The 26,510-nt window shown below is 43.5% G+C and overlaps 1 protein-coding gene across 1 annotated transcript in view; it reads right to left on the bottom strand.

Annotated features, from left to right (window-relative positions):
• KIAA2012 (KIAA2012 ortholog) overlaps window positions 1-26,510 on the bottom strand; it is a 114,464-nt gene that overhangs the window by 53,630 nt on the left and 34,324 nt on the right. The window contains 4 exon segments of the mRNA XM_053665090.1: window positions 7,929-7,977; window positions 17,248-17,357; window positions 19,778-19,945; window positions 25,836-25,982. Of these exon segments, the coding sequence (XP_053521065.1) occupies window positions 7,929-7,977; window positions 17,248-17,357; window positions 19,778-19,945; window positions 25,836-25,982 (474 nt within the window).

Below are 26,510 nucleotides of genomic sequence, written 5' to 3'. Positions count from 1 at the left end.
ACGCGTAAGGAAAGTTCTTGCAACACCACGAGAAAGAATCAGTCAGCCAGAGTTCAAGAAATGTAAACACGTTTTTAGATAGGAGGCTGAAAAATCGCTTACTACTTCTCCATCTCGTGGGTCAAGACCCTGGTAATTTACTGAGGTCTAAGCTGTCAAGGAGAAGACACAACTCAAACTGCATTCCTGGGAGATAAAGCAATGGGGGTGGTAAAACTTCCTCTCTGAACAATGTGGGAAGATCTGCCCCTGTTATCATGCCAAAGAAACTGACTAACCCATTGACCAACTCAGACAACCGGCTGTGAACAGAGACCCGGTTCTTTTCATCATTCCGGAGGTGATGTGTGCAAGCATAGATACAGGCTGCACCACTTCCAGGACCGCCTGAGACTGGGAACTCGGGATCTTTCTGTGATGAACATTTCTGCCACTAAAGAGATAAACAGAAAACACATTCCTTCTCTGGCTGCCCACCATCAGGCCTGTGCAGATTTTCAATTGCCAGCATTAATCTAACCACAGGCTTTTAGCAAGGAGATAGCCTTCCCAGCAGATAACCAGGCAGTTTCAGAGATGACCCTTACTAGATGGGGGTCTCCTCCCAAGCCTTTTGTGCCTTCTTCAGTTCATGGGATCCTTCACCAAACACTCAAAACTTGAAGAGCAGGAAAGAACATCTGATTCTAGCCTGGAATAAGATGCCTTAAAATTTCCTCCTGTTTAAACCTATGTCGAGTATGTTTAATTGCCAAGCTGCTGTGGTTCATTGTTTTAGATAAAAATGAAAGATGGTCATATTTACTCCCACTGCTTCAGAACACTTATTTCCCTTGGTGTGGGTGCTCTGGTGGGCCCCATCTGTTATCAGAATGGAGACTGAACTCCCTAAAGTCACCCTATCAGGCGAAGTGGGCCACCTGACTCCTTCATAGATGTGTCCCAGGGCTTGGGCAAAAAATTCAGGCCCGTAGGCTCTAAAGGGGCCAAACATTCTGTTGTCACAAGGGCAGGAGCTTTTGGAGGTGCTGGCAGGAGCCTCTTGAAATTTGTTCAAGGCCTTTCCCCACACGTACCATTTCTGAGGCACGAGTAGCCTTTGATTGTTGGGATGCTGTCATGGAGCTTCCCCCACAACTTGCAGTGGTCCATCGTTGAGGAGGGCGTCTATTCACTGCCATCAGACCTCAGAAAGCACTTTTGCCCTCTCATAGCTTTGCACTTGGACTCGCCGCAGAAACCAACGGGAGAAGGCCTAAAAGTCGGCCTTCGCACCTCCATGGTTTTGTAGTTTTGGTCAAAAATGGAAGATGCAAAGGCAAATTCCAGATTATTAAAAAAATTATTCCCAGTATAAACTAAACCATAAAAGGAAGGATAATTCTTGTCCTTTTATATAGCCCTGCTGACCTTTCCTTAAGAATGATATCTAAAAATACTTATTTTATATGATATGACTCAAGACGCCTATGAACTATACAGTGTTTATTGTGTTATAATAAATCTCAAGTCTGCTTGTTTAAGGTTAGGAGATCCAAGATGGCCTTTCGGTATTGTCATTATCAAATTCTCGGGACAAGATTTAAGACCTTGTTAATGCTGCATGTTTTCTCTTTAAATCTTCCCGGGTGATGAGGAGGGTGAAATGGGCATATCAAATCATTGTTCAAGAACTGAGAAAGTCTGCAGGCGAAAGACATACCCCAGGGACCTGTATTAAAGGAGCCAACTAGATGAATCTAGAAGAGATGAGTCAGTCTGAATTTAAATATGAAATGCCTAGTAAATACAAGGACAATATTTTTCTTCCATTTTGGCATAACAGCTCTTTCACTTGCTTATGTCTTTTTAGACCAAGTTTAGCTCAGTCTCAAGGGTCTGGCTTTAGCTTTGGGAATACCAACTTCTTTCAAAAGTTCATAAGTAATTTTCTATGGAAAGATTCAATGGTACGTGGCAGTTTACTAAGCCCAAAATGGAAGGCAAGATAGATGATAGAATTTAAATTTGACTTGTGCAGCAACAATAAAAAAAAGTGCTACATAAGAAACCCTCCAATCAAGATACATCATAAGATTAATAAGGTTTGCTCTGGCTGGTGTCAATTAGTTTGGTTGGGTATCCTCACGTAAACTGAAAGGTTGAAGGTTCAATTCCTGGTCAGGGCACATGGCTGGGTTGAAGGTTTGGTTGCTGGTAGGGGCGTATATGAGGGGCAACCCTGGTCGATGCTTCCCTCTTACACTGATGTTTCTCTCTTACATCAGTGTTTCTCTTCCTCTCTTTCTTCCTCTTTTTCTCTCTAAAATCAACAAGCACGTCCTTGAGTGAGGATTAAAATAACAGCAACAACAACAAAACATTAAGAAAAAGATTAATAAGGATACCCGTGGCGGAAGACTATGGAAGAAGGGAATTCAAAACAAGGTTGAAGGTAGAGCTATATACAAAGTAGTCAAACCATTCAATTCATGTGGTGGTCTTAATTCTGCAGAAAATATTGTTCTTGGTCACTTGCTCTCAAACAAGTACAGACACCTGGTCTCCCAGCCTCTACTCTTAACCCCTTTAATCCATTCTCTACAAGAGAATCATTTCTCTAGAGTGAAAATTTGGTTGCCCTGATGGGTGTGGCTGAGTTAGTTGGGTGCTGTCCCACAAAGTGAAAGGTTGCTGGTTTAATTCTGGGTCAGGGCACGTGCCTGGGTTCCGGGTTTGTTTTCTGGTCAGGGTGCGGATGAGAGGCAGGAGATCAATGTTTCTCTCATGCATTGATGTTTCTCTCCTTCTCTCTTTCCTTCCCTCCCCCTCTCTCTAAAAATAAATAAATAAAAATCTTTAAAATAAAAAAAATCTGGTTATGCCAATTCCTGTGTAAATAAGATCTCACAGCCTTTGGGATAAATTCCATAGTTGCTGTCTATGGCCCTGTATAATTTAACTCTTGCCTACCCCTCCAGCTGCATTTCTCACCTGTGCCTCCCCTACATGTGCGCTGGAACCCAGGCATTATAAGCTGTTCACCATTCTCCCATGCTGTCATTTTTTTCTAACTGTCACATGGTCTCTTTCCCTGGAGCCTCCTTTGTTGTTTTCCACTTGGCCAGTTCCTACAAATATCCTTAGAAACTCAGCACAAGTGTCCTCTCCTTCCAAAAGCCTTCTCAGCCTCCTGGTTGAGGTAGACTGAGCTCATTCATAGCTCTAAGCACACTCCACTACGTTAAGGCACGGACTTTTATCCCTCAACTGTATTCTTGTGCCTAGCACTGTATTTGGTCTTAGCGGATGGTCAATTAGTGTTTGTTGAGTGCATGTATGAATGAATGGATGAATAAGCAATCTTTATGTCCTCTATAAGACAGAATCACTAATTCTTTCTATTGGACATGTTCCGATGCTGGTGTCTTCATCAATTTCCAAATGAGAAATTGCAGAGAACTAAGACAGAAGCAAGTAAAAACCCTTAGGTCACAGGGAGATGTGTGAAAGAAGTAAGAGAGAAACTACAAGGAAAAAAATCCTTAGGAAAAGCCTTATGCTTCTTTATGGTCTTTTTGATGAGAAGATGATAAATGTCTGAAGGGTGAGAAAATAGAAAACAGTATTTGTGAATTATTGGTCAATGAAAATTATACTTTTTGATCACTTGACAGAACTAAAATTAATATACTAAACCTTTTTACAGGTTGAGAAATATAAATGATACACACACACACACATGCACACACACACACACAGACATCTCAAAATCCATACCAGCCTTAAAATGCATTGTAGTAAGTACTATTTCACTGCATGAGCAAGGCTCTGATCCCTCATGCATATCATACATTAAGTGAACAGCAGAACTGGGCTCCTTTCGGAGGGACACATCTGGGAATTTCAAGAATCATTCAATTTTCGAATACCCCTAGGATATCATATTTCCAATAAAACTAAAGTAGAAATGAAAAAAAGAAAGGGAGTTCTTTAGACTCTTGGTGAATCTATAAATGAGTCTATAAATAAATGAGTCTATAAATAAAGGATTAGAGTACTTTACAAAACTATTTTTTGGCAGAGAATCATCAGATTGTTAGACCAAGTCACTTTCTCTTATTTCTATCCCTAACCCCAGCGGTTGGCCTTCTTTTAAGGGCCATTAAAAAAACCCTATATATATATGTATATGTGTATGTGTATATATGTATATATATACACACACAAAAACACATATAAATGTTCTTTTAAATTTTTAGACTTTATTTATTTTTAGAGAGAGGAGAAGGAAGGGAGAAAGAGAGGAAGGGAAACATTGACTGGTTGCCTCTGGCAGGTGCCCTGTCAGGGGGCTGAACCTGCAGCCCAGACATGTGCCCCGACCGGGAATGAACTGTGATCTTTTGCTTTGCGGGACCACACCCAACCACCAGAGTCACACTGGCCAGGGCTAAATCAATGTTACTTTTTAAAAAAGCAACTTCACAAAAAGTATTGCAGTATTATGATAAATATAGACCACAACCCTGAGACGTGGTGTGAGGAGGTTGGGTAGGTGCACTCACTAGCTTAGTGGTGGTCTTCTCTCTCCCACCCTCACGATATCTATGATTTGACTTCGTGCTTCTGAGAAATGCCATATTGTATGTGTCTCTGACTTCTGAAGTCATTTGCAGATAGTTGAAACTGATCTTTGAGTCCACAAATACCCAAAGTCAACCATCTGTATGATATTTTAGAATCCTATCATTGTATCTGAAAATGTATATTAAAACCAAAGGACCAAAAAAAAAAAAAAAACCCTCAAACAAGCCCAAAAAGTCGTAAAGACTCTATGTAGGTGATTCCTATGACTAGATGTTTTAAATTGCCTTTTGAACTCAATTCTGGGGGATATCGAGTATTTTCAGATTAGTATTATATTCATTTCCCTAAGAACAAATGGGGAATGTTAAATACAAAGAGATGTAAGAGATTTTCATTAAGGTTGTTTAGCAAATCAAGGGAACAAATAAATTTCCCATAATCTCAGCCCTGAAAGAAGAACTCTGTGCTTATAAAGGCAGTCCCATTGGAATACATTTTCCTGTAGAGACTATGTCATGCATGGTGGTGAGACTCCCAAGTCATCCTTTAAAAAACCTTTTTAACTCGTATTATAGCTGAAGTCTTTTATTGTTCAAATACATATGAAACACCTATAGTCAGTGAGTGTCAGCAGCATTCTGCCAGGTACCAGTGGTACTGGTGGGTCCCTGCCCTTGAAAAGCTTGCAGTCTAACAGAGAGAAAAGCCTGGCTAGTAGATAGTTCAGTAAAAGAGATGCTGTGATGGGATAAGCACCTGGTGCAGTGTGAGTGGATGGAAGAGGCCTGCTACCCAATCAGTGGAGAGGATTGGGTGTGGGGCACAGAAAATTGTGAGGGAAGTTGACTTGAAAACTAACTAGGAACAGAATGATAGGAGTTGACTAGGAAAAGGGGTGAAAGCTGGGGGATAACTGAAAGCAGAATGGAGGTCGCCAGGGGCTGGGGGATGGGGGAGAATGGGGAGTTGTTATTTCATGGGTATGAAGTTTCAGTTTTGCAAGATGAAAAGAATTTTGAATTGGTTTCAAAAAGAATTGGTTTCATCTAATGTGAATGTACTTAACACTACTGGACTGTACCCTTAAAAACGGTTAAGTTGGCAAATTTTATGTTATGTGTATTTTACCACAATTTGAAAAAAATGTCGGGGGATAGGAGATGAGAAATTGTGCTTCAGGCAGAGTGAACAGTATTTTCAAAAGCTTAGAAATAAGAAGGAGATTTGCATTGGCCTAAGGTCTTTTAGTTACTAGGAATAAAGAATAAAAGGTTTTTTTCTCCCCTTTTTCCTGGATATAGAGCTTGTTATGGGGCAATTCTGAAATTGTTTCTCTTTGGCATCTACCACGTCCCTTTCTGTACATTTCTCCTTCTTTGGCCTCCTTCCCCACAGAGCTAATATTCTCTGTTAATCCAAGCCCTCCGGGGCACTGTACAGGTCAGGCATATGTCAACCCTTAAAACTCTACTCACCCTAGAATTATCAACCACTGTTTCTACCCCTACCTCAGTAGGGGAGGTAGGGGTAGAAACAGGGTTATCAACCCATCTTTCTACCCCTATTTCAGTCCTCAGTACAGCTATTCTCATCTAGGTTGCAAGAAGGCAGTCATCCAATTAAATACATTTTTTCTTTTTTTACTGAAATGTGAATGGCTATTAGTGTCTCAGTATCAGTATTTTAAGAGAATACTTCTGACTCTAAAGTGAATCTGTTGTTCGTGGGATTTAAATAGTAGGATAGTAGAAGTGACATGATAACATTTTGGCCATATTAGGAAGAACATTTTTGGTCTGGAGAGCTAGCCTGTAAACAGGCCTATCTTGTTTGAATATCTGTCTCAAGAGTTTGGTTCTCCCAAACAATGTCTTCTTTTTTTCCAGCTTTTCTCCTTCTCCCACATCTCTAAAAGTTGCAAATCATTTCAGAGTGTCTGCTGTTGGTTGAGGGGAAATGGCAGGAGAAAAGAGCAGCAGAAGCCATTCGTTTATATGGGTCATTTTAAAGTCAGGAAATTCCTAAATTTTCATATATTGTCAGATGGAAATGTGCCTATTTAGATGGACATCACCACTAACCATGCATAGTGGTAAAAATGCAGGTTCTTACTATTCAAATCCCAGCTTCACCACTTAGCTGTGTGACCTTTGGCAAGTCACTTAACTTCTCTGAGCCACATTGCCCTGGATGAAAAATGAAGATAATAGAATATATGTTATATCGTTGCTGTAAGGATGAAGTGAAATAAATGTAAAGCACTCAGCACAATGTTTGGCACACCAAAGATAGATAATGATGGTGGCTATCACCATCATCACCTTCACCATCATCATCATCACCATCATCATCGCTATCCTTTACTGGAGGCTCCTATTTAAGAGCTGCTTTGGCCCATGTCCAATCAATGAGTGAGACCAATGACACTGAATCTCTTTCCACCATGGTCAGCTGTTCACCCAAGAATGGCAAGGAAGGGTACTAGAGAATGCCAGGCTCCCAAGTATTTCTCTGCTTAATTTTGAGATTGGCAAGCATATGCTTGTGCCTTTTCCTCCTTCTAGTTTTGCAGTCTCTGGCAAAAAGAATTCCCTTCAGCCAGCTCTGGCTCTGGCCCTCCGTCTATGGCCTTGCTTCCTGTTACTCTAGCCGGTCTATCCCTCCCTCAGGATTCATTGCTGCCTGCCCCCAAAAAGCAGCAAGGAAGACCACACACATTTTCCTATTAATCAAAGACTATTTTTAGGAGAGAGAGAAAGTCTCTACATGATCATCCTTTTTCCTTGGTCTAAAGCAGAAGCAGCAATGGCTGTGGGTGGAGGATGAGCTACAAAATCAAACTATACTCCTGGTTTTTGCTTATTTCTGTATGGGAGAAACCAAATATATATATAAAAAAAAAGCTGGGAAGAGGCATTTAAAATACAAGCCCGAGAGTCTTTTGCTCTGATGGTTTCCTAGTTTGTGGCTGTGCAGGCTGAACTGTGCACACCTTCTCACACAGTGAACTGTGCACCACGTGACCTGTGGAACCCCCAGGCCATCCCTGCAAGTTCCCCTTCCTGGGCCAGTCAAGCACAAGCACTTGGTTTGACTCAACTTCTCTTCTCTGTGGTCTGAGTGTATTTACACTCAGACCACAGCACACAGGCTGCCCCTGCGTAACTCACAAGGACACCACGTTTCTCAGGCTCTCCGAGAAGTGAATCCTCTTTCCTACTTATTGCTGTATTTGGGGAGAAATTGTGTATTTGTAGAGGTCTAGGTATGGAATTATAGGTATGTAAGTCAAATGACATAGATGAGAGGTACGGGTGGCTTTTCGAGGAAAAGCTAAACCTTTAGGAGATGTGGAATACTAGACCCCTCCTTTTTGTTGCTGATTTTTGAACCAACAGATTCATAGACAGGAAAACAATAGGGTTTTATCTTGAGAGTGTGAAAAAGTCTTGAAAATAAGCTGTTTTTCTTACCCCAAGACAGGGGGAAACACAAAGTGGAAGCTCAATGCTTAAGTGTCCTAATGAATTGGATGGTTTTGTGAACGCATAGATGGTATCATGGAGAGAAGGTTGACAGGGTTTAAAATGCATTGGAGGATTTTTATTTAACATGTTTAAGGGTGAAACCCTGCGGGGACTGTGACGTTAAATTTCTGAGAGGGGAACTTTTGACAGAGCAAGAGCATGAAACAGTTAATGCCTGACGTGCTGTGAGGAGGTGCCCAGATTGGAGCAGCAGATGTGCTGCCCAGTGTGCGCAGCAAGGGCAGGATGACAGGCACGTGTGAGGGGCCCCAGCCTCCAGCTGTAGCATGAATACAAGCTTTGGGCCCAGGGAGACATGAGGGACTGCAGCCCTTCTGATTGCAGCCGAAGAGACAGACAGGCTTGTGCACAGCCCTGATGAATTTTTGTGTGTGATCTTTTAGAGTCACCATGGGTGAGAATTATTCTCCTAGCTGTCCTTGTCAGTCAAAACGAACGTTAGTTAAAACAATGTGGTTCTAATGGCCAAAGAGGATTAGGATGACAGGCCGGAGGGAGACAGTTAAGGGTAAGGAAACAGGTAACAAAGAGGTCAGCTGAGTGGATTGGCAATGAAAGAATAGTTTTTAGAAGGAAATTTGGTGGTGCTGGTGCTGGTGTGTGTGTGTGTGTGTGTGTGTGTGTGAGAGAGAGAGAGAGAGAGAGAGACACGTGAGATATCGAGGTGATAGCAATAGGGAAGAATAGTTCCAGGAAAGCATGGAAAATACAAACTGGAAAAGATTTCTAGATCTTCCATCTAACTACCCACTAAAACTAATTTCCAAATACATTTATGTACGTATTTATGCCTCACTGTCTCATTACTGATAATAACTACACCAGAGAGGCTGCCAACAATGAATGTTCGGGTTTATTGGTTTGCTAAAGTGTGGGGCTTGGAAAAGCTTGCCCCTTGGTGCTTTTCCACCTCGGTGTGCACACACGCAGCCACACGCATGCACATAGCTTAGGCTGAGCGCGGCAGCTTGGGATTCTGAGAACCAACACTGGAGAGAGAAAAAAAAGCCATAATTAGTGTTAATTGTTCACCCTTCAGTTCAAGAATAGATGCTCTGGAGAATGGGAAATGAGAACAAACATTAATTATTGAGTAAGGGACCTTGGAGACAGACACTCTGGATTAAAAGGAGAGAGATAAATTGCATAATGAATGTTAATTTTCCCTCAAAGAATTGAGTGCTCAGTGGTTGGGGTGGAAAAGAGGCTAAAACAGTCACGAAAGGGAAACCTCCGTGTGTGACAGGGCGAGAGGCTGCAGGAGGGTTACACAAACACCCTCCATCACTCTTCCACCTTGCCCTTTGCCTCGCTCGCAGCTCCCAAGAAATTTGTTGTCAGAGTTTTCCTTAGAACTCTGATTATTTACCGCAATTTTCTGCTAGGAAGCTCTACCATTCCCCCAAAAGCACATAAGCCAGAAAACTGCCACCACTGACAGGCTTAGAGGCGCGTGACACTGGAATTTATTTTTCATGTGTGCTGGTGGGAGTCGGACTTAAAGCAGGGGAGGCGGCTGGGGCTGAGTGCCCTGCGGGAGAGGGTTGTGCCCTGTGGGAGTGACTCGGGCTCCAGGGCCTGAATTGTTGTTTTATCTTAATTAAGATACACGACACACACCCCCTCACCCCAAACTAATCCTCTTAACTGAAAGTGAAAACAGAGAAAAGGTAATTTGAGTAGAAAATTAGAGATGAGAATTGTAGCCAATTTTGTCAGGAGGCTCTACAAACAGGCTCGTCTCTGGCTGCTCTGATTCCGAGTGCTGGTGGGTCCCTGCGTCCAGTGAGTGGCCTTGGGGATCTTCCTGCTGCAGTGTCTCCTGCATCTGTCTACTGTCCTCTCAGCTGTCATCTGGGTGATTCTGCAGTAGCCTAAGTGCTGGACCTTTTCTTTTGCTTGTCCCTTCACGCTACGCTGGCATACACGTTGGGTTGTATGACATCCCTCCTCAAATATCTGTGGCTCCTCGTTGCCTGAATAGCAGCACTTCAGCTCCATCCTGGCACAAGAGGCCTTGCCTGGTCTGGCCCTGGCCTGTCTTTCAGCCCCATCCCCTGCCATGAAGCCCCTCCCCAGCCCCTTCCCCCAGGCTCCTCATCACCCCACATCATCCCCTGTGAATACTCTTCGTTCCCATCTCCTTGCCTTTGTTCATGCTGTTCCCTCAGTTGGTTATGTCTTTCCCTCATCTCTGTTTATCCACTTCTACTATTTCCCAAAAGTCAGTGCAAATGGAGATTCTCTGTAAAACCCTATTCTAGTCCCCTAGGTTAGAGTTAATGTCTCCTTCCTTGAACGCCCCTGACTTGTGTTATTTAGGCTTCTTTTACAGCACTCATTTTATTCTCCCTTGTGGCAGAATTAGTTCCTTGAGAATCTGTATGAGGACTGTGAGGTCCCCAAGGGAAATAGCCACAGGGCTCAGAGAGGAGCCCTGGGGTGTGGGGTGAGGAGAGAAGAGCCCGTGGGACAGACAGGCCTAGGGGAAGATCCCAGCACTGCCACCTACCCGGGTCCTCAGTGTGTGCAAGGGCGTCAACCTTCTTGTGTCTCCATTTCCTCACCAATGATGTGTGGATGAAAATACTCATGTCACAGGATTAGTGGGATGGTGGAATGAGATGCTGTGTGTGGCAGAGTGCCTGAGGGTGTTCAGTCTCAATATTAAGCCGCTCCTCGTCTCTTATACTTGGTAGGCATTCAGTACATTTTATCAAGGGAGTCAAAGACACATGTAATAGGTCTCCCCTCTTTTAGGCCCATGATACTTTATATTGGAATTTTGTATTAATTCTTTACAAAATGAACTGCAAGTGTGATTTGGTTTGACTCTCACAAAGCAATGTAAACTGGGATGGCAGACATTATTATCGTTGCATTAGGAGTTAAGGAACATGGTAAGCTGCTGTAACAGAGGCTGCAAAGCATGAAGATTTATTTCTCTTCCACTAATTGTGCAGAGAGGCAGGCAGACCGGGGTGGCTCTGCTCCATGAAGTTATCAGGGCATCATGGCTCCTTCTATCTAATGGCTCCATCAGCTCACGGAGAATCACCCTCTTCCATGGGCAAAGCTGTTTCACCACCACAAGCAAACCCAAGGGGAAAGAGAAGGAGGAGGGTGAGCAGTTTCTTTTTAGGGAAATGACCTGGAAGTTTCACGTGTTACTTCCACTCACATTTTATTAGCCAGAACTTAGTCCTGTGGCCATACCTGTTTGCGAGGGAGGCTGGACTGCCATATGTTCAGCTAAATGTCAGGGTGGGGCATTTTATTAGGAAAGGAGTAATGGAAGAGTGGATTCTGGGGAACAACGAGTCTCTGCTACTCATGGTTCCAATCCATATTTATAGACAATATTCTGGGAGTACCTAGTACGTTCTCTGGGATGTTTAGAAGTAGATCAGGGAGGATCTACAGGAATTTTAACTCTAGGAGAGGAAAGAAAGAAAGAGTGAGGAAGATCAAGGAGGTGAGGGAGTGAGACGCTAAGGAAGTAGCCATCAGTGTGGGCTGAGGTGGTCAGGTAGGGCATCACGATGAAGGTGGGACTGCAGCCTGGAAACCTGGCCAAAAGGGATGAGGTGCAGTGTGATACTGTGGGAAGAGCTTTGATCCAAGTGGGTGCAGGAAGATCTGGGTTTGAGCCTTAGATTTGCCACATAAAAGATGTGTGACTTTGAGCACATCACTATACCTCTCTGGGCCTCAGTTTCTGTATCTATAAAATGACAGGGTCTTCAAAATGTGCTCTTATTGTTCTAGTGGCTCTCGAGATACCACCCCACCTTCCGGGAACCAGCTTGGGAGGGGAAGAATCAGCTGGACTGTGGGGAAGTTAGGACAGTCAGACCATCTCCACTTCAACCAGGGAGCTCTGCTCGTATCCATTTCATCCACTAATGTCCCCGACAAGTCTGACAAAGTGCTTCCTCTGCTTAAACACTGATGGAGGGGATGTCTACATTCCCTCTCAACTCCAGTGTTTTCCAAAACAGAACAAATGCCAAGGGAGGCAGAATTCATGGCTTCCCAGACTCTAAAAAATATAAGTGCCATCCTATACAAAAAAAATAAAAAGAAATGAAATTATTTTTCAACACTTCATGTTGACTTTTTTCTTTAAAAATATTTCTAGCAGATTCAGAGAAAACTATTCTTTTTGACATTTTCCTTCTTTGAAAAGCAAAAAGTGGTAATGACACCACATTTTCAGCCATATGAAGTAGGGGTGTTTTTGTGCTTATGGAAATCAGGAGAGGTTTTTGTCGTGGGAAAGGAGACTCCCTAGAGTTTTTTGGTGGCTCTCAGCTGGTGGCTATCGGAACACTTTCCAGTGTGGGCTGCTGAGACTGCAGGTTTCACTGTGGTGAGGTAAACAGCTCCGCTTCTCTCTGAAGCCTGGGACAAACATAGTTTTGACAACCTGCCCTGTGATGCAAGGGATGGACGAGTTAGCCCCATGATTTCTGCAGGAGAGTATATGGGTCAAGGCTCAGCACAGAACAGAAAGCACCAGGCATTATGAGAAGTAGTGAAGTGACTACAGAGAACCTGGGGCTTACAAAGTTGCTGCAGCAAATCTGCTGATTCAGAACCGATGTTTGGAAAAGAAAAAAAGAATATTCATGAGCGATCAAATGGCTGAGATTCTGCTCCAGGATTTAGGCAGCAGCACTGCCCTCCTGAGTCTCCTTGGGAAAGGGGTTTATTTAATACCATGCTGCATTATAGCTGGAGGGAATCTTGAAATCATTAGTTGAGCGTTTGCCAAAGTGTGTTCCCCAAACTATTTAGATCCACATGATGTTGCACTAAAAACAATGAAGTATTCAGGGGTCAAATAAGTTTGGGAAACAATGCTGTCCTCATCTCAAAGAACCATGATTCAAGTTAGCATATTAGAGGCTGTCTGAGGTCCTGCAGTAAGGAATCTGCTTAACTTGTTTGGCCTCAGAACCTTTTGTTATTTTATGTAATTCCTGTTACCCTTATGAGGAATCGGAGCTCTGTGGGACATATGCTGGGAGGATGGATCTAAACCCCATTTGTCTTTTGCTATATGAAGAAGCCGAGTTCCAAAGCAGTGAGACTGTTTGCCCATGATCACAGAAATTGGTGGTGGTAGAGCCAAGACTTCAAAAATCTAGTTTAGAGTTCTCTCCTTTTCCTCCTGCTGCCTCATCTAAATCCTGAATCTGTCCTTTAAATCTGAAGCATTTTCACAAAGGCCACCCCAGGAAAATCATACTCTGTCAACTATCCCACCAACACTCGTCCCCATCATCAGCATTATCACAAATGACAAATGGGGAGAACAAAGAGAAAGTCAACCACTAAGCATATGTTTGCCCCCCATATAATCAGTGTTTTGAGACCAGATGGGATATTCTTGGACCCTTTACCTTTTTGTTTACCAAATTGCAGACCATCAGGGAATGATACCAAGTATATCGCCGATAATTGAAAACAAATTACTCCCAAATCTAGTGACTTAAAGCAACAAACCTTGACTATATCTCACACAGTTTCTGTGGAAATCTGGGAGTGGATTATGTGTGTGCTTCTGGTAGAAAGTCCCTTATGAGCCTGTAGTCACAATGTCAGCCAGGGAGGCAGTCATCTGAAGGTTTGGGTTCCACTGGGGTGGGAGCATTGTACGGTAGCTCACTTGCAAGCCAGGAGAGTTCATTCTGGCTGTCGGCAGCAGGCTTCGCTTCCTTGCCATGCAGGCCTCTCATTAGACTACGTGAGTGGCTGCACGATAGACATGGTAGTTGGCTTTCCCCAGAATGAGTAATTCAATAGGGAAAGCAAGGAGAAGTTCCTTTTATGGCCCAGTCTCAGAAGTCATACATTGTCACATCTGTTACGTTCTGTTTACTAGAAGGGAGCTGCTATGTCCAGCCCACACTCAAGAGGAGGAGAATTCAGCTCTCCCTTTTGAAGAAGTAAGTGTCAGAGGATTTGTAGACATATAGGGATGGGCAAAAGTAGGTTAATGATAACAACACAATAATTAATAAATACATATAAGAATACATTGTTTCACATACTCACAACTGTAGATCTACTTTTGCCTACTCCTGTATTTTATTTTACTTTATTTTTATTTATTTTATTTCATCTTTTAAATCTTCATCTAAAGACATGCTTATTGACTTCAGAGAGAGGGGATAGGAGGGAGAGAAACATTGACGTGAGAGAGAAGCATTGATCAGTTGCCTCTCACACAGGCCCTGAATGGGGGCGGAACCTGCAATCTAACAGGGTGCCTTGACCAGGAATCAAACCCATGATCTTTCAGTTAATGCGATGACTCTCTAACCAACTGAGCCACACTGGCCAGGGCACCACCCTGGTATTTTAAAATCACCACACCAACAAGATTTGCAAGAGAGAAGGATGCTAATTAAATTACCAAAAACAAAACATGTCTTGGAGGTGAAAATTCATCTAGGACGAGAACAAGCGCTAATTGGAAACCCTGAAAGAGATCAGGAATTTAAATTTACATGGGACCTAAAGTCCTAAATCACTGGCACAGATATCTTTGAACTTCTTGTAGTAAAAAAATTTTGAATAAAAGAACTTTTGAAAAAAACTTCTATCGCTGCCATTGCAATGAGGAGAATAGATGAAGGACTTGAGTAAAGAATAAGCAATTTAGAGATCACATCCAATGTTTTGACTTGTATCTTTTCAAGTTAACTTTTCCTTTCTTAAGCCTTTGAGTTTTCTAAGTGTTACAATACTCCAACATGATTAAGAGGGTCAAATTCCACCTCTAGTCTTCACATCTTTTTTTCCTCTGAAGGTTTATATTCATTTTTCTTTTCTGTCTGAAAGCAAGATATCATGATCTAATTGCCTAAGAATTTATTTCCAAATAGATGTTGACGAAGTCTGAACGTCTCAGAAAAAAAGAGACAGATCATATTTACCCCTTTACTGAGGATTTTTTTTTAATTAGAAAAAAACCCTAACCAACTATGATTCTAAAAGCATTTTCCTTGTGGCACCTGGGGTATTCAGTCAATCAACAAGCATGTCTTGAGCATATGATAAGAATAAGAGGTTCTCTAGGACTCATACATTTGGGAGCTAAACAGAAAACATATGAGGATAAATACAGTGATCACCAGAGTGGGAGTGAGAGAGAGAGATGATCTGAGGCTACATCCAGGCAGTTCTATGAGATGAGGTGGATTTATTAAGGGAAATGTCCCAGAAAAGATAAGCCTTCCCCTGGAACTTAAACATATTCTAAATATTTGGGGGAATTTAGGCGGAGACTGGGAGATAAGAGAAAGAAGACTAAATGTTGGAGCCATCAAAGGAAAGAGAAAAGGTGTACCTGAATGTAGTGGGAGATGAGATTGGACAGGTAGGTCAGGATGGTGATCATGATGGATCTGAACACATTTAACTGCAAAGAGTTTGGTGTGGTTGGAGCAAATCATTTGCAAGAATTAATTTTTTTTTCAGCATACTGCTTCTCTGCTTAAAGCAAAGAAAAACAAGACAAAACAATAAACTTTTCCCATGAACAGTTTAATAGAGACTCTTAGAAAGCTAGATTTGTTCTTTGGAGCCTTGTAGGGAGTTGTGGGTTTAAGTTCCTGCCTCATATTTCAGGGCACCACCCAATCACCATTAAGACAGAAAGTCTACCAGCTGTATGTGGAGGAAAGGCTAGAGAGAGGCCAGTGGTGGACTGATTCACTCTATCACTCACTCATTCATTCGTTCATTCATTCATTCAAGAAGCTCACAGCAAATACCTGTAGGTTTGAGAGGCAAGTAGGATTATTGTTCATGGGACTGGTACAAGATGGCAGGCCAACCTCTATTTATTTAGCATAAGTTTCATTTCTTTCTCTTTCTTTGTGTAGAAAAAAATACTGAAAGATTTTTTAGTCAACATTTATTGTGATCCTGTTATGTATGCATCAGGAGCTGTGGTAGGGGGATTCCTTTTATGCTTCTGACTCTTGTTTGGCCAAAAGGGGAGCTATTTCTCCTGGAACAGAGTGTACAAATGTGCAGCAGGTGGGCAGAATCATATTTGCCCTCCAGCTGTTGTACCAGCTGTGTCACAAGGACAGTGCCCTCCACCTGTCTAACTCCTGCTTGCGCCAAGTCAGAACCAAGTTATTTTTGTACTCATAACATAGCACAACCCAAGCCGTGGTGGGAGTTCTTTAACACTGAATTTGGAACCAAATGCCATCTGGTTTCTGGAAACCATGTATCAGGTGGCTAGTTCAACAAAAACAGACACAACATGAACAACGCAGAAATAATAGTCAAGGGATTTTTCAATCTCTCTCAGTGGAGGAGTCAACCCTCTCATTTCAGATGGAATAAAGAACCTTGGACGTGGGGAGGGACTGACCCAAAGTCATCTGATGACACAGAGGACAAGCTAGGGCTACTCAAATCTCTCAGCTCTGAATCCACACCCTTTTTATGAAGCTGGTCGTGACATGACCCAAGTGAGTGCAGACTTTATGCTCCCTCAGCAGGAGGCCTGCTGGCTGCACTGCTCATGCACACACCTCCGGTGGTTCCTGGGTGGCTGACACTCATCACCCTCTGACTTCATTTCTTTCCCCTTTGCAAAATGGCTGCTGCACAGAGCCAGCATCGCCTTTCCAAAAAGTTAACGTGCCAAAAGGGATTTTGGAAACTGCCTTGATATCTGTCAGGAGCCAGATGATTCACGGCAATGAATCAACACACATAACAAGGATACCTGATTGGATTACCAATTAGCCATCTCTACCTCTGAAGGGTGCTTGGAAAGAAGAGAAAAGGTGATGTTTAGTTTGGGCAAATACCAAAAGGGCTTTATCATTCTCATCAAGGCAAAGGCATGGCCCATTAGACCTCCTCCAAACCATTCCACGGGAACTGCTCTCTGCAGATGCTCTAGCAAGAGTAAACTTGTTATGCAAACATTGGGTTATTATGTCTGAGCTACAGAAGCACTTCTGTGTCAGTGAGAGGGGAGAAACTGGCTGACTTGCATCTGTTTTTAATGATGTCTCTGCTGCTCGGTAGTTTTGGAAGCTGCAGGTAAAATCTTTCCCTATGAAAATGAGTCTGACTTGGGATGTATCATCTTACCTTCACTCGACAGAAACTTAGTTTGGGTGGGCCCTGGGAGGGACAGGCAAATGTTTTCTCCATTTCGACCTAGCATGAAGTGTCCCAGTGAAAGGTCTCTGGACTCTTGTTGAAAATAAACACGAGCATGGGCAGTGTTAGCACCAGTGCAGGGAGGGAGGCTGAAGCTGGACTGCGCTCCCTGGATCTCTGGGAAAAACGCTGGTGTGCTCAGGGGCTGTTCAGAATACAAGGTCAGCTCCGTTTCTGGGATTTGGCAGAGCAAGATCCTTGTTTAATTCCTGCCCCCTGGAGGTAAAGGTAGGATGAACAGAGTGGGCCTGCCACTGGCTGATACCATGATTTTGTGAGAGTCTGGAAAAGGTGGCCCCTCTGGGCTTAAGCAACCCCATGGGGCCAGCCTAGGCTGGACAGGGGGCACCTGTGTGAAGGAAAGGGAGCCCCTTCTTGTGGGTGTGTGTAGCTCAGCGACGGCACAGGGTTCGGTGAGTCCAGCCTCTGCGATCTCTCTGCTTTGTGCAGCGTTCGGCTTGTACAGCCATGCCCTCTGGGCCAAATGCTGGGCCTGCTTACTGACTCCAGGGGGCTCAGGCCGGGGTAGAAAAGGAAGCCGTATCTCCCTCAGTTGCTTAGAAAGATTGAAAGTGCTTGTTCGCTCCCCTCTCCCCCATCTCTAAGGCGAAGAGATCAGGAGTATAGTTGGCCACTAGCGAATGAGACATTTTCAAGTACACAAAAAGATACACAAACACACAGAAGCATGACATGCACACAATAAACACACACATTGACAGAGATGTGCACACATACTTATACACATGAACATATGTATACCTACAAGGCAAGCATGCACACACATGCACACGGACCACACATGAACAGGAACACCTACCTGGTGTGTGCACCTTGTTTGCAGACATGCATGCATTCCTGCATAATCACACACATACATACATACATAGGTGTGCATGAATGTACACAAGCACACACACACCAACACAGGCATATTAGCATGTGTCCTCCCACACACTTTCACTAACACACACCCAGCCTACACACTTGGGATTTCAGGCTGTACTCTTGTCACAGTCATGGCTCTGGCATTCCTTCTAATCAGATTCTCTCCTTATCAGGATGGCTGTGTGTGTGTGCGTGTGTGTGCGTGTGTGTGTGGTGTGATGTGTCCTGGACTGTACAACCTCCTAGGAATGCCCTTGGTGCTGTCGTGTGGGAGCCAACGTTTGGTTCCTTGGTATCAAAACTAAGAAAGTGTCGGTGCGTGCAAATATAAAAGGGAGGGGATTGTAAAAGAAAGGTTCTCTCTCCTAAATGGTTGTAAGTGACACTGATGACTTTGGAGGAAAACAGAGAGGTGGGGGAAAGGGGATTTAATTTTGACCATTTCAGCCTTAAACAGAGAAGCTGTAAACACAGTGGAGTTATGTGTTTAATTGTGGATCTATGTATTTAATTTATGCTTACAGGGCTTCAAGTACACATGCTTGGAGGGGGTGTTTGGGGGGAGAAACAGAGTCAGAGAGGGAGAGACAGACAGAGAGAGAGAGAGATTTAAACAGTGAGGCCTCTGTCTCTGGGTGAGCATGAGATGAAGATGAAACGTTGTTATCTGTTGTCTTCTTGGTGCGTCTCAGTTCTCACATGCCTCTCACAGTGTTTCTTTCAACCCCGGGTGTGATTCTGCTGTTAACAGATACTTTTTTCACATTGTCTGGCGCCCAAACAACCCCTTCTCCTTCTGGTGCTCAACCAGAGAAAGCAGCCCAAGGCTCCGAAGAGGGAGGGATAGCTGGCTGAGCTGCAATTTCTAGAAAATGGTTCGTCTGTGCCCAGCATGGTACCTCCCAATGGGATTTTCAGAGGCAATTTGGACTCTAAGCAATTTTATGAGCTGCTTTTAGATCAAAGCCCTCATGGAAGCTGTTACTATACTGTCTTTGCATCACTGCTCTTGTATAAGCATCTTAGTCTCCTAGACTGTCAGCTCTTAAGGGTAAGAACTAAGTCATAGAGGGTGTGGCCTTGCCCTACCTCACCCTTCAATAGAAATTGGAAGTCCTTCTTTCTCTGTGAACAGGTCCCAGGCTCTGCCCTGGGCTGCAGGGTGACTTCCCATTGCCCATGTCGCCAGGTTCCCAGGCCTTGGAGGGTTATGGCTGGGTGTTGAGTCTGCCTGGTAAATCCAGCAGCGTGTCTCCTGAGGAGCGCAGGGAGCTGTGTCATCACGTGTTGTTGCCAGCAGTGAGGAAAGCACAGAACAGCTTGGCAATGTGTGTTGGTGCGGCAAACCCTTAAAACATGTACTGACTCTTTGGGACTATGCATGGTGAGCATTAATTCCCCTGACATTTTGGAAACGCTACTGACTTCCCCTTCTCAGTGGGGTGGCTTTCTGACAGCTTACATCATGGGGACCTCGTGGCCCTGGAAGATGATTAAAATGAGCGTGAAGCCACAGACAAGCCAAGGTGGGGGCATCCAGGCCCCGCCACCCCCAGAGTGATTACCTTGTCCTGCTGGGAGTGCAGCTCTGGACCGTCTCACATTTGGGGGGCCCGTGGGGCAGCTATGGCTTGATGTCTGGAGGCTGTCCAGGCTCCTTCGGCCCTCTGGACTTTTTCTTCCTTCAATCAGGGATAGTGGTGGGGTCACATTCTGAAGTGGGGCATCATCATCTTTGAAAGAAAAAGGAGAAAAAGCATGAGTGGATGAACTTTTGAATCAGCAAGAAGGAGAAGCGACCTCTTCTCTAACTTGGTTGATGGCTTATTCCACTTGCTCTCTAGTTTGTCCCTCTTCCCAGCCCTGCTAAGGAGCCAGGTAACTCCCTGGGCCAAGGAGAAATTCTTCTTGTCTAAAACAGTGCCCTCTCTTCAGTTGGGGGAAAACCCCAAGAACTGGGAGGAACTGAGCCGTAGTGGCTGTTACTCTCCTTCTGTTGATGGGCTCCTGATACAGAAGAAAGACCAGAGAGGCTGCAGAGTCCTTCTAGTCCTGAGTCTGAGGTCCTTACTGGAGGAACCTCAGCTTTAGAGCTCCTGGGATCATTGGCTACAGAGTTCCAACCACAGAGCAATTTCCCTAAGCAGAACCAATGATCACATGGCTCCTCAAGGCCATAAGGTACAAAGTAGCACCCTCCAGATGGCGGTTAGAGGGTAATGGGCTTGATGATGACGCTCCACCTCTGTTCTCTCTTTCTCCTTCTCAAAACCAGCAGGGACGGCTCCAGGGAGGTGAAACCCAATAATCTAAGTGATTGAGATTTGGTCTTAATCTCATGGAAAGAGAGTGGTTTTTATTTCATGTTAACACACTGTTGATGTTTGTATGTAAAAGCTGGCTTCCCCCATGGTCTCAAAGAATCACGAGCTTCTTGTTTATTACAAAGGAAAACAAAGTTATCTTTACAAAGGAGAAATCTAGCCACCTTTAACCAAATAATAAAATTAACATCACTTATAATGGAATGAGACATAACAAATGAAATAAATATAAAGGGATATTTTGTGTCCTTTGGTACGATGCACTGAGAAGGATACAACATCACCTTCTATTGTTGCCAAAAATGTTTTTGATCAGAATCTAATCACAAGGAAACAGACACATATGCATTGAAGTTCATTCTGTAAAGTGACTGGCCTATCCTCTTCAAAAATGTCAGTGTCAATGGTCCTGGAAGAAAACTCCAAGATCAGGATGAGAATGCAGCTGGCTAACACCTTGATTTTGGCCCTGTGAGACTCTGAGCGAAGAACCTAGATATACCATGCCCAGATCTATAGAAGTATGAGCTAGTAAATGGGTCTTTTTTAAAAGTCACTGTCCCCACCGCCAAAAAGTCAATGTCATAAAAAATAAGTTGAGGAAATGTTTTAGATTAAAAGATTCTAAAAAGAAGTAAGAACTAAATACAATCCATGATCCTGGGTTGAATCCTGAATTGACTGGAGGAAAAGGCACTATAAGAAACATTATGGGTATAATTAGAGCAATTTAAATAAGGAGTATGTGTTAGAAAATAGTATTACATGGTAATTTTCTTGATTGTGATAATTGTATTGTGATTATCAAAGAACATGTCCTTGCTCTTAATAGAAATGTGCTGCAAAGAGATAAAATGTACAAAGTCCACAACTTACTTTCAGATGGTTCAACAATAAAATATGTATGTGTATATAGGCATAAATAAAACCTAGCTTTATTTTTATGACATTAGAGGTGAAATAATACAGGGCTCAGTGAATAAGTGTATATGTGCAAACTCTGAGGCAACGGGACAATCCCACTTTTGATCTTCTTTTTCTTAGATAAGTCCCTTTAACATTTCATATAATAAGGGCTGGGTGATGATGCACTCCTTTAACTTGACCTTATCTGAGAAGCACTTTATCTGCCCTTTCATTCTAAATGACAGCTTTGCTGGATAGAGCAATCTTGGATGTCGGTCCTTGCTTTTCATATCTTTCCAGCCCCTTCTTGCCTGCGAGGTTTCTTTTGAAAAGTCAACTGATAGTCTTATGGGCACTCCTTTGTATGTAACTGTCTCCTTTCCTCTTGCTGCTTTTAAGATTCTGTCCTTATCTTTAATCTTGCCTAATATAATTATGATGTGCCTTGGTGTGTACTTCCTGGGGTGCAACTTTTTTGGGAATCTCTGAGCTTCTTGGACTTCCCAGAAGTCTATTACCTTTGCCAGACTGAGGAAGTTCTCCTTCATAATTTTTTAAAATAAGTTTTTAATTTCTTGCTTCTCTTCTTCTCCTTCTGGCACTCCTATGATTAGAATGTTGGAATGTTTAAAGTTGTCCTAGAGGTTCTTAAGCCTTTCCTCACTTTTTTGAATTCTTATTTCTTCATTCTGTTCTGGTTCCATGTTTCTTTTTTCCTTCTGCTCCAAACCATTGATTTGAGTCCCAGTTTCTTTCTTGTCACTGTTGGTTCCCTTTACATTTTCCTTTATTTTACTTTTCAGAGCCTTCATTCTTTCCTCTATTTTGTGACCATACTCAACCAATTCTGTGAGCATCCTGATTACCAGTGTTTTGAACTATGCATCTGATAGGTTGGCTATCTCTTTGTTGCTTAGCTGTATTTTTCCTGGAGCTTTAATCTGTTCTTTCATTTGGGCTGTTTTTTTGTCTTAGTGTGCCTGTTACATAGTAAGGGGCAGAGCCTTAGGTGTTCACCAAGGTGGGGCAACCCAGATCGCAGGGTTGTGATGCTATATGTGGGGGAGGTGTCAGAGAAGGAACTATGCCGCTTGCTCTGCTCTTTGCTGGCCTTCAGTCACTTCCCCAGCTACCCACAATCAAACTGGGCCCTTCTGGTGCTGACTCCCAGGTGGGTGAGTTTGTGTACATTCTAGGACCCTGTGGATCTTGCCAACAAACTCTCCTGTGAGGCTGGGAATTTCTCCCAAGACCACAACTCTCACATGTTTTTTTGGTCAGAGGTTTTGAGGCTTTATTTTCCCACGCTGGGACCCTGCATTGCTCCTCCCAGTTTATCCTCACGCAAATGTGGGACCACCCGCTCTGCCAGCCACTGCCTTGTTGTGAGTTCTCTCTGCCTGGCTGCCTGTCTCTGCTTTACCTACCAGTCTGAATGAATGTTTCTTCTTTAACTCCTTGGTTGTCAGATTTCCATACAGTTCTATTTTCTGGCAGTTCCGGTTGTTTTTTGTTTTTAAATTTGTTGTCCTTTTGGTTGTGTGAAAGGGCACAGTGTATCTACCTATATCTCCATCTTGACTGGAAGTCTGTTTTTTTTTTTTAATTTTATTGATTATGCCATTACATTTGTTCTATTCCCCCCTCCACCCTGCATGCCCCTCCCCCACCATTCCCCCCCTTTAGTTCATGAACACGTGTCTCAAGTTCTTTAGATTCTGTATTTCCCCTACTATTCTTACCCTCCCCCTATCTATTTTCTATCTACTGTCTATGCTACTTATTTTCTGTACCTTCTCCCCCCTTCTCCTTCTCCCACTCCCCTGTTGCTAACCCTCCACATGATCTTCATTTCTATGATTCACTCCTGATCCAGTTGTCCTCTGAATTTGCTTTTGTTTTAGGTGTGGTTGTTAATAACTGTGAGTTTGCTCACAGTGAGTTCAACTTTTTTATCTTCTTTTTCTTAGGTAAATCCCTTTAACATTTCATATAATAAGGGCTTGGTGATGATGAACTCCTTGAATTTGATCTTATCTGAGAAGCACTTTATCTGTCCTTCCATTCTAAATGAAAATTTTGCTGGATAGAGCAATCTTGGTTGTAGGTCTTTGGTGTTCATGACTTGGAATACCTCTTTCCAGCCCCTTCTTGCCTGTAAGGTCTCTTTTGAGAAATCAGCTGACAGGCTGATGGGAACTCCTTTGTAGGTGACTGTCCCCTTATCTCTTGCTGCTTCTAGGATTCTCTCCTTCATTTTAATCTTGGCTAATGTAATGATGATGTGCCTTGGTGTGTTCCTTCTTGGGTCCAACTTCTTTGGGACTCTCTGAGCTTCCTGGATTTCCTGGAAGTCTATTTCCTTTGCCAGATTGGGGAAATTCTCCTTTATTATCTGTTCAAATAGGTTTCCACTGGTGGCTGTTCCTTTCCCCCTTCTGGTACCCCTATAATTCGAATGTTGGAACGTTTAAAGATGTCCTGGAGGTTCCTAAGCCTCTCCTCATTTTTTTTGAATTCTTGTTTCTTCATTCTTTTCTGTTTGGCCATTATTTGCTTTCTTCTGGTCCACTCCATTGATTTGAGTCCCAGACTCCTTTCCATTACTATTGGTATCCTTTGCATTACCATTCATTTCAATTAGTTTAGCTTTCATATGTTTCTCTAATTTGTGACTAAAATCAACCAGTTCTGTGAGCATCCTGATCACCAGTGTTTTGAACTGTGCATCTGAAAGTTTGGCTATTTCCTCATCACTTAAATTTATTGGCTTAGGGGCTCTGAGTTTTTCTTGAGCCATTTTTGGTCTATTTGCGCCGGTAAGTAAGGGGGGCAAAGCCTTAGATGTTCACCAGGGCGGGGCCACCCAGGTCGCTGGTTTGTGACGCTGCGTGTGGGGGCGGGGTCAGAGAGGGAGCAATGGCGGTCCTCTCCATTAGCCCAGTCCGTCCCCTTTCACCACTGCCCCAGCCTGTTCATCCAAGCAGAATTGTGGGAGCCTGCTGCCCCGCGCCCTGCGGTCTCAATACTGGCCTCTTCACTGGTTTATCTGCACGCAAATGCGCGACCTACCACAGACAGCCAGCCGCTCCTCTTCCCTGTGTGCGCCCGTAGTGAGCCTGCGATCCGATCAGCGCCTTCAGCTGCTTGTGCGCCACCAGGTCAGGGATCTTTTCGGTCAACCAGCTTCGCTGCTGGCTTACCCGTTTAGCTGAGCATTTCGTCCTTTATTTATTTTGTTTTTCGGACTCCGTATTGTCGATTTTCTGTGTGGTCTGGTTGTAATTATTGTTGTTAAAAATAGTTGTTCTTAGATTTGGTTGTGCACGGAAGTGAGGTGGGTCCACCTACACCTCCATCTTGGCGGAAGTCTCTGGAAGTCTGTTTTTTATTTTTAAGGAAAACTTTAGTCTTTAGCATGATTAATTCTCACTTAACACATAGAGTAAAAAAAGCCCTTGCCACAATAATTAGAAGAAGTTCTCAAAAACAAACTGTCTCATGAGGGTCCTGACCTGGGTCCAATGTTTTGTTTATGCTAAAAGGCAGTGCAGCATAAGGAGTAAGAACAGCACAGATCCTGGCACCAGGAGGCCTGAGCTCCAATCCCAGCAGGGCCACTTATTGTTGTGTGACCTCAAACCAATGACTTGTCTCTCAGGGCTCCAGTTTTCTAATCTGTGAAGTGAGGGTAGGGTTGATGTTAGGAAGAAATGAGATACCACGTGTTAAAAATTAAGGACAGTGCCTAGCCAAGAGGAAGAACTTCTTAAGCATTAATGTGTACCCTTGGCATCTTCCAATTGCCACTAGTCAGAGATCACCTAACGCTTGTGATACTGACATCTTGCACTTGCTCTTTGGAAAGGAGGTTCAGTTTTCTGAGAACAGGAAGCTTTTAAAATATGGCCTGTTACTTCCAACCTGTCCAACTCATACAGACACACACCCATGGGTGCAATTTTAAGGGTCCATATGATGTATTGGATGATTGGAGTAAAGATTTTTATTATTGATATTATGGGCATTTTAATGAAGAAATACATATTTCTAAACAGTTTAGAAATAAAACTTTATTGGCTAAAATCATGGAATAAACAATAGAGCATGCAGCAAATTTTTAATCAGTTTGGGGCTGTTTTACTTCTGTAACCAGAGAATATTAGCAGGGAATGATCTAATGAGTAACTTGTGAGCTAGACACTAAGCTGGATTTACTGCAGCATGTTGGTTATGGCAGCTGCTGCCTGAACAAAAGCCATCTTCAGGTGGCCAGAGAGGAGCTCACCTCCCTTCCAGCCTCCTTTTCCATGGCCGAGGACCCTTGTGTATCTTGCCTTGCTTCCCTTTGGGGTGAGATTCCTGTGGGATGCTGGAGAATGGGAGTAGCTACCTTGAGGTGAGAGCATGTCTCTGCTCATGTCCACCGGGAGATGCACTGTTAACTCCCCCAGCTTTTCTAAGGATGCATGCTCCAGGGGGGGCCTCCCCAAAGGACTGGCCTCTTCTGTTTCTGGTCCTGACTCAGCATATGGAGCACCTGGGAGACAAAAAGAAAGCCAAGTTATATAAAATGTCTGTGGTTTTTGCCAGTTGCCTCTTTTATGGGGGACCCATCTTTTCCTTGCTTGCACCATATGGTTTGGGTGGAGCTGTGTCCAGTCCCTGAATCCATGGATGGGCCTGGGGTTGAAGCCTGGCTAATGAGAGCACATTATAGCCTTAGCCACAGTGATGGAGTCCACAGTGGGCACGTAGCTCAATCAGAAGCAATTCTAGTACTTTTGCAAGATCTTGTACTTTTTGCAAGACCTGTGGCCTGCAGGCCACATTGGCTCAGGATGACTATGAATGTGGCTCAACACAAAATCGTGAACTTACTTAACACATTATGAGATTTTTTGGTGACTATGTGTTGCAATGTATTTAATGTGTGGCCCAAGACAACTCTTCTTTCAGTGTGGCCCAGAGACACCAAAAGATTGGATGCCCCCGGTAGAGGCATAGCCTTTTGACTGGGATTCACAGGTAGGAGGTTAGCATGGCATTGCAGGAGGCCATCTCTACC

This window comes from Artibeus jamaicensis, unplaced genomic scaffold (genome assembly GCF_021234435.1).
Source record: "Artibeus jamaicensis isolate MK-2021 breed Jamaican fruit bat unplaced genomic scaffold, CSHL_Jam_final contig_391, whole genome shotgun sequence".
Classification (NCBI taxonomy): Eukaryota; Metazoa; Chordata; class Mammalia; order Chiroptera; family Phyllostomidae; genus Artibeus; species Artibeus jamaicensis.
This window is presented reverse-complemented; position numbering and strand designations above follow the sequence as displayed.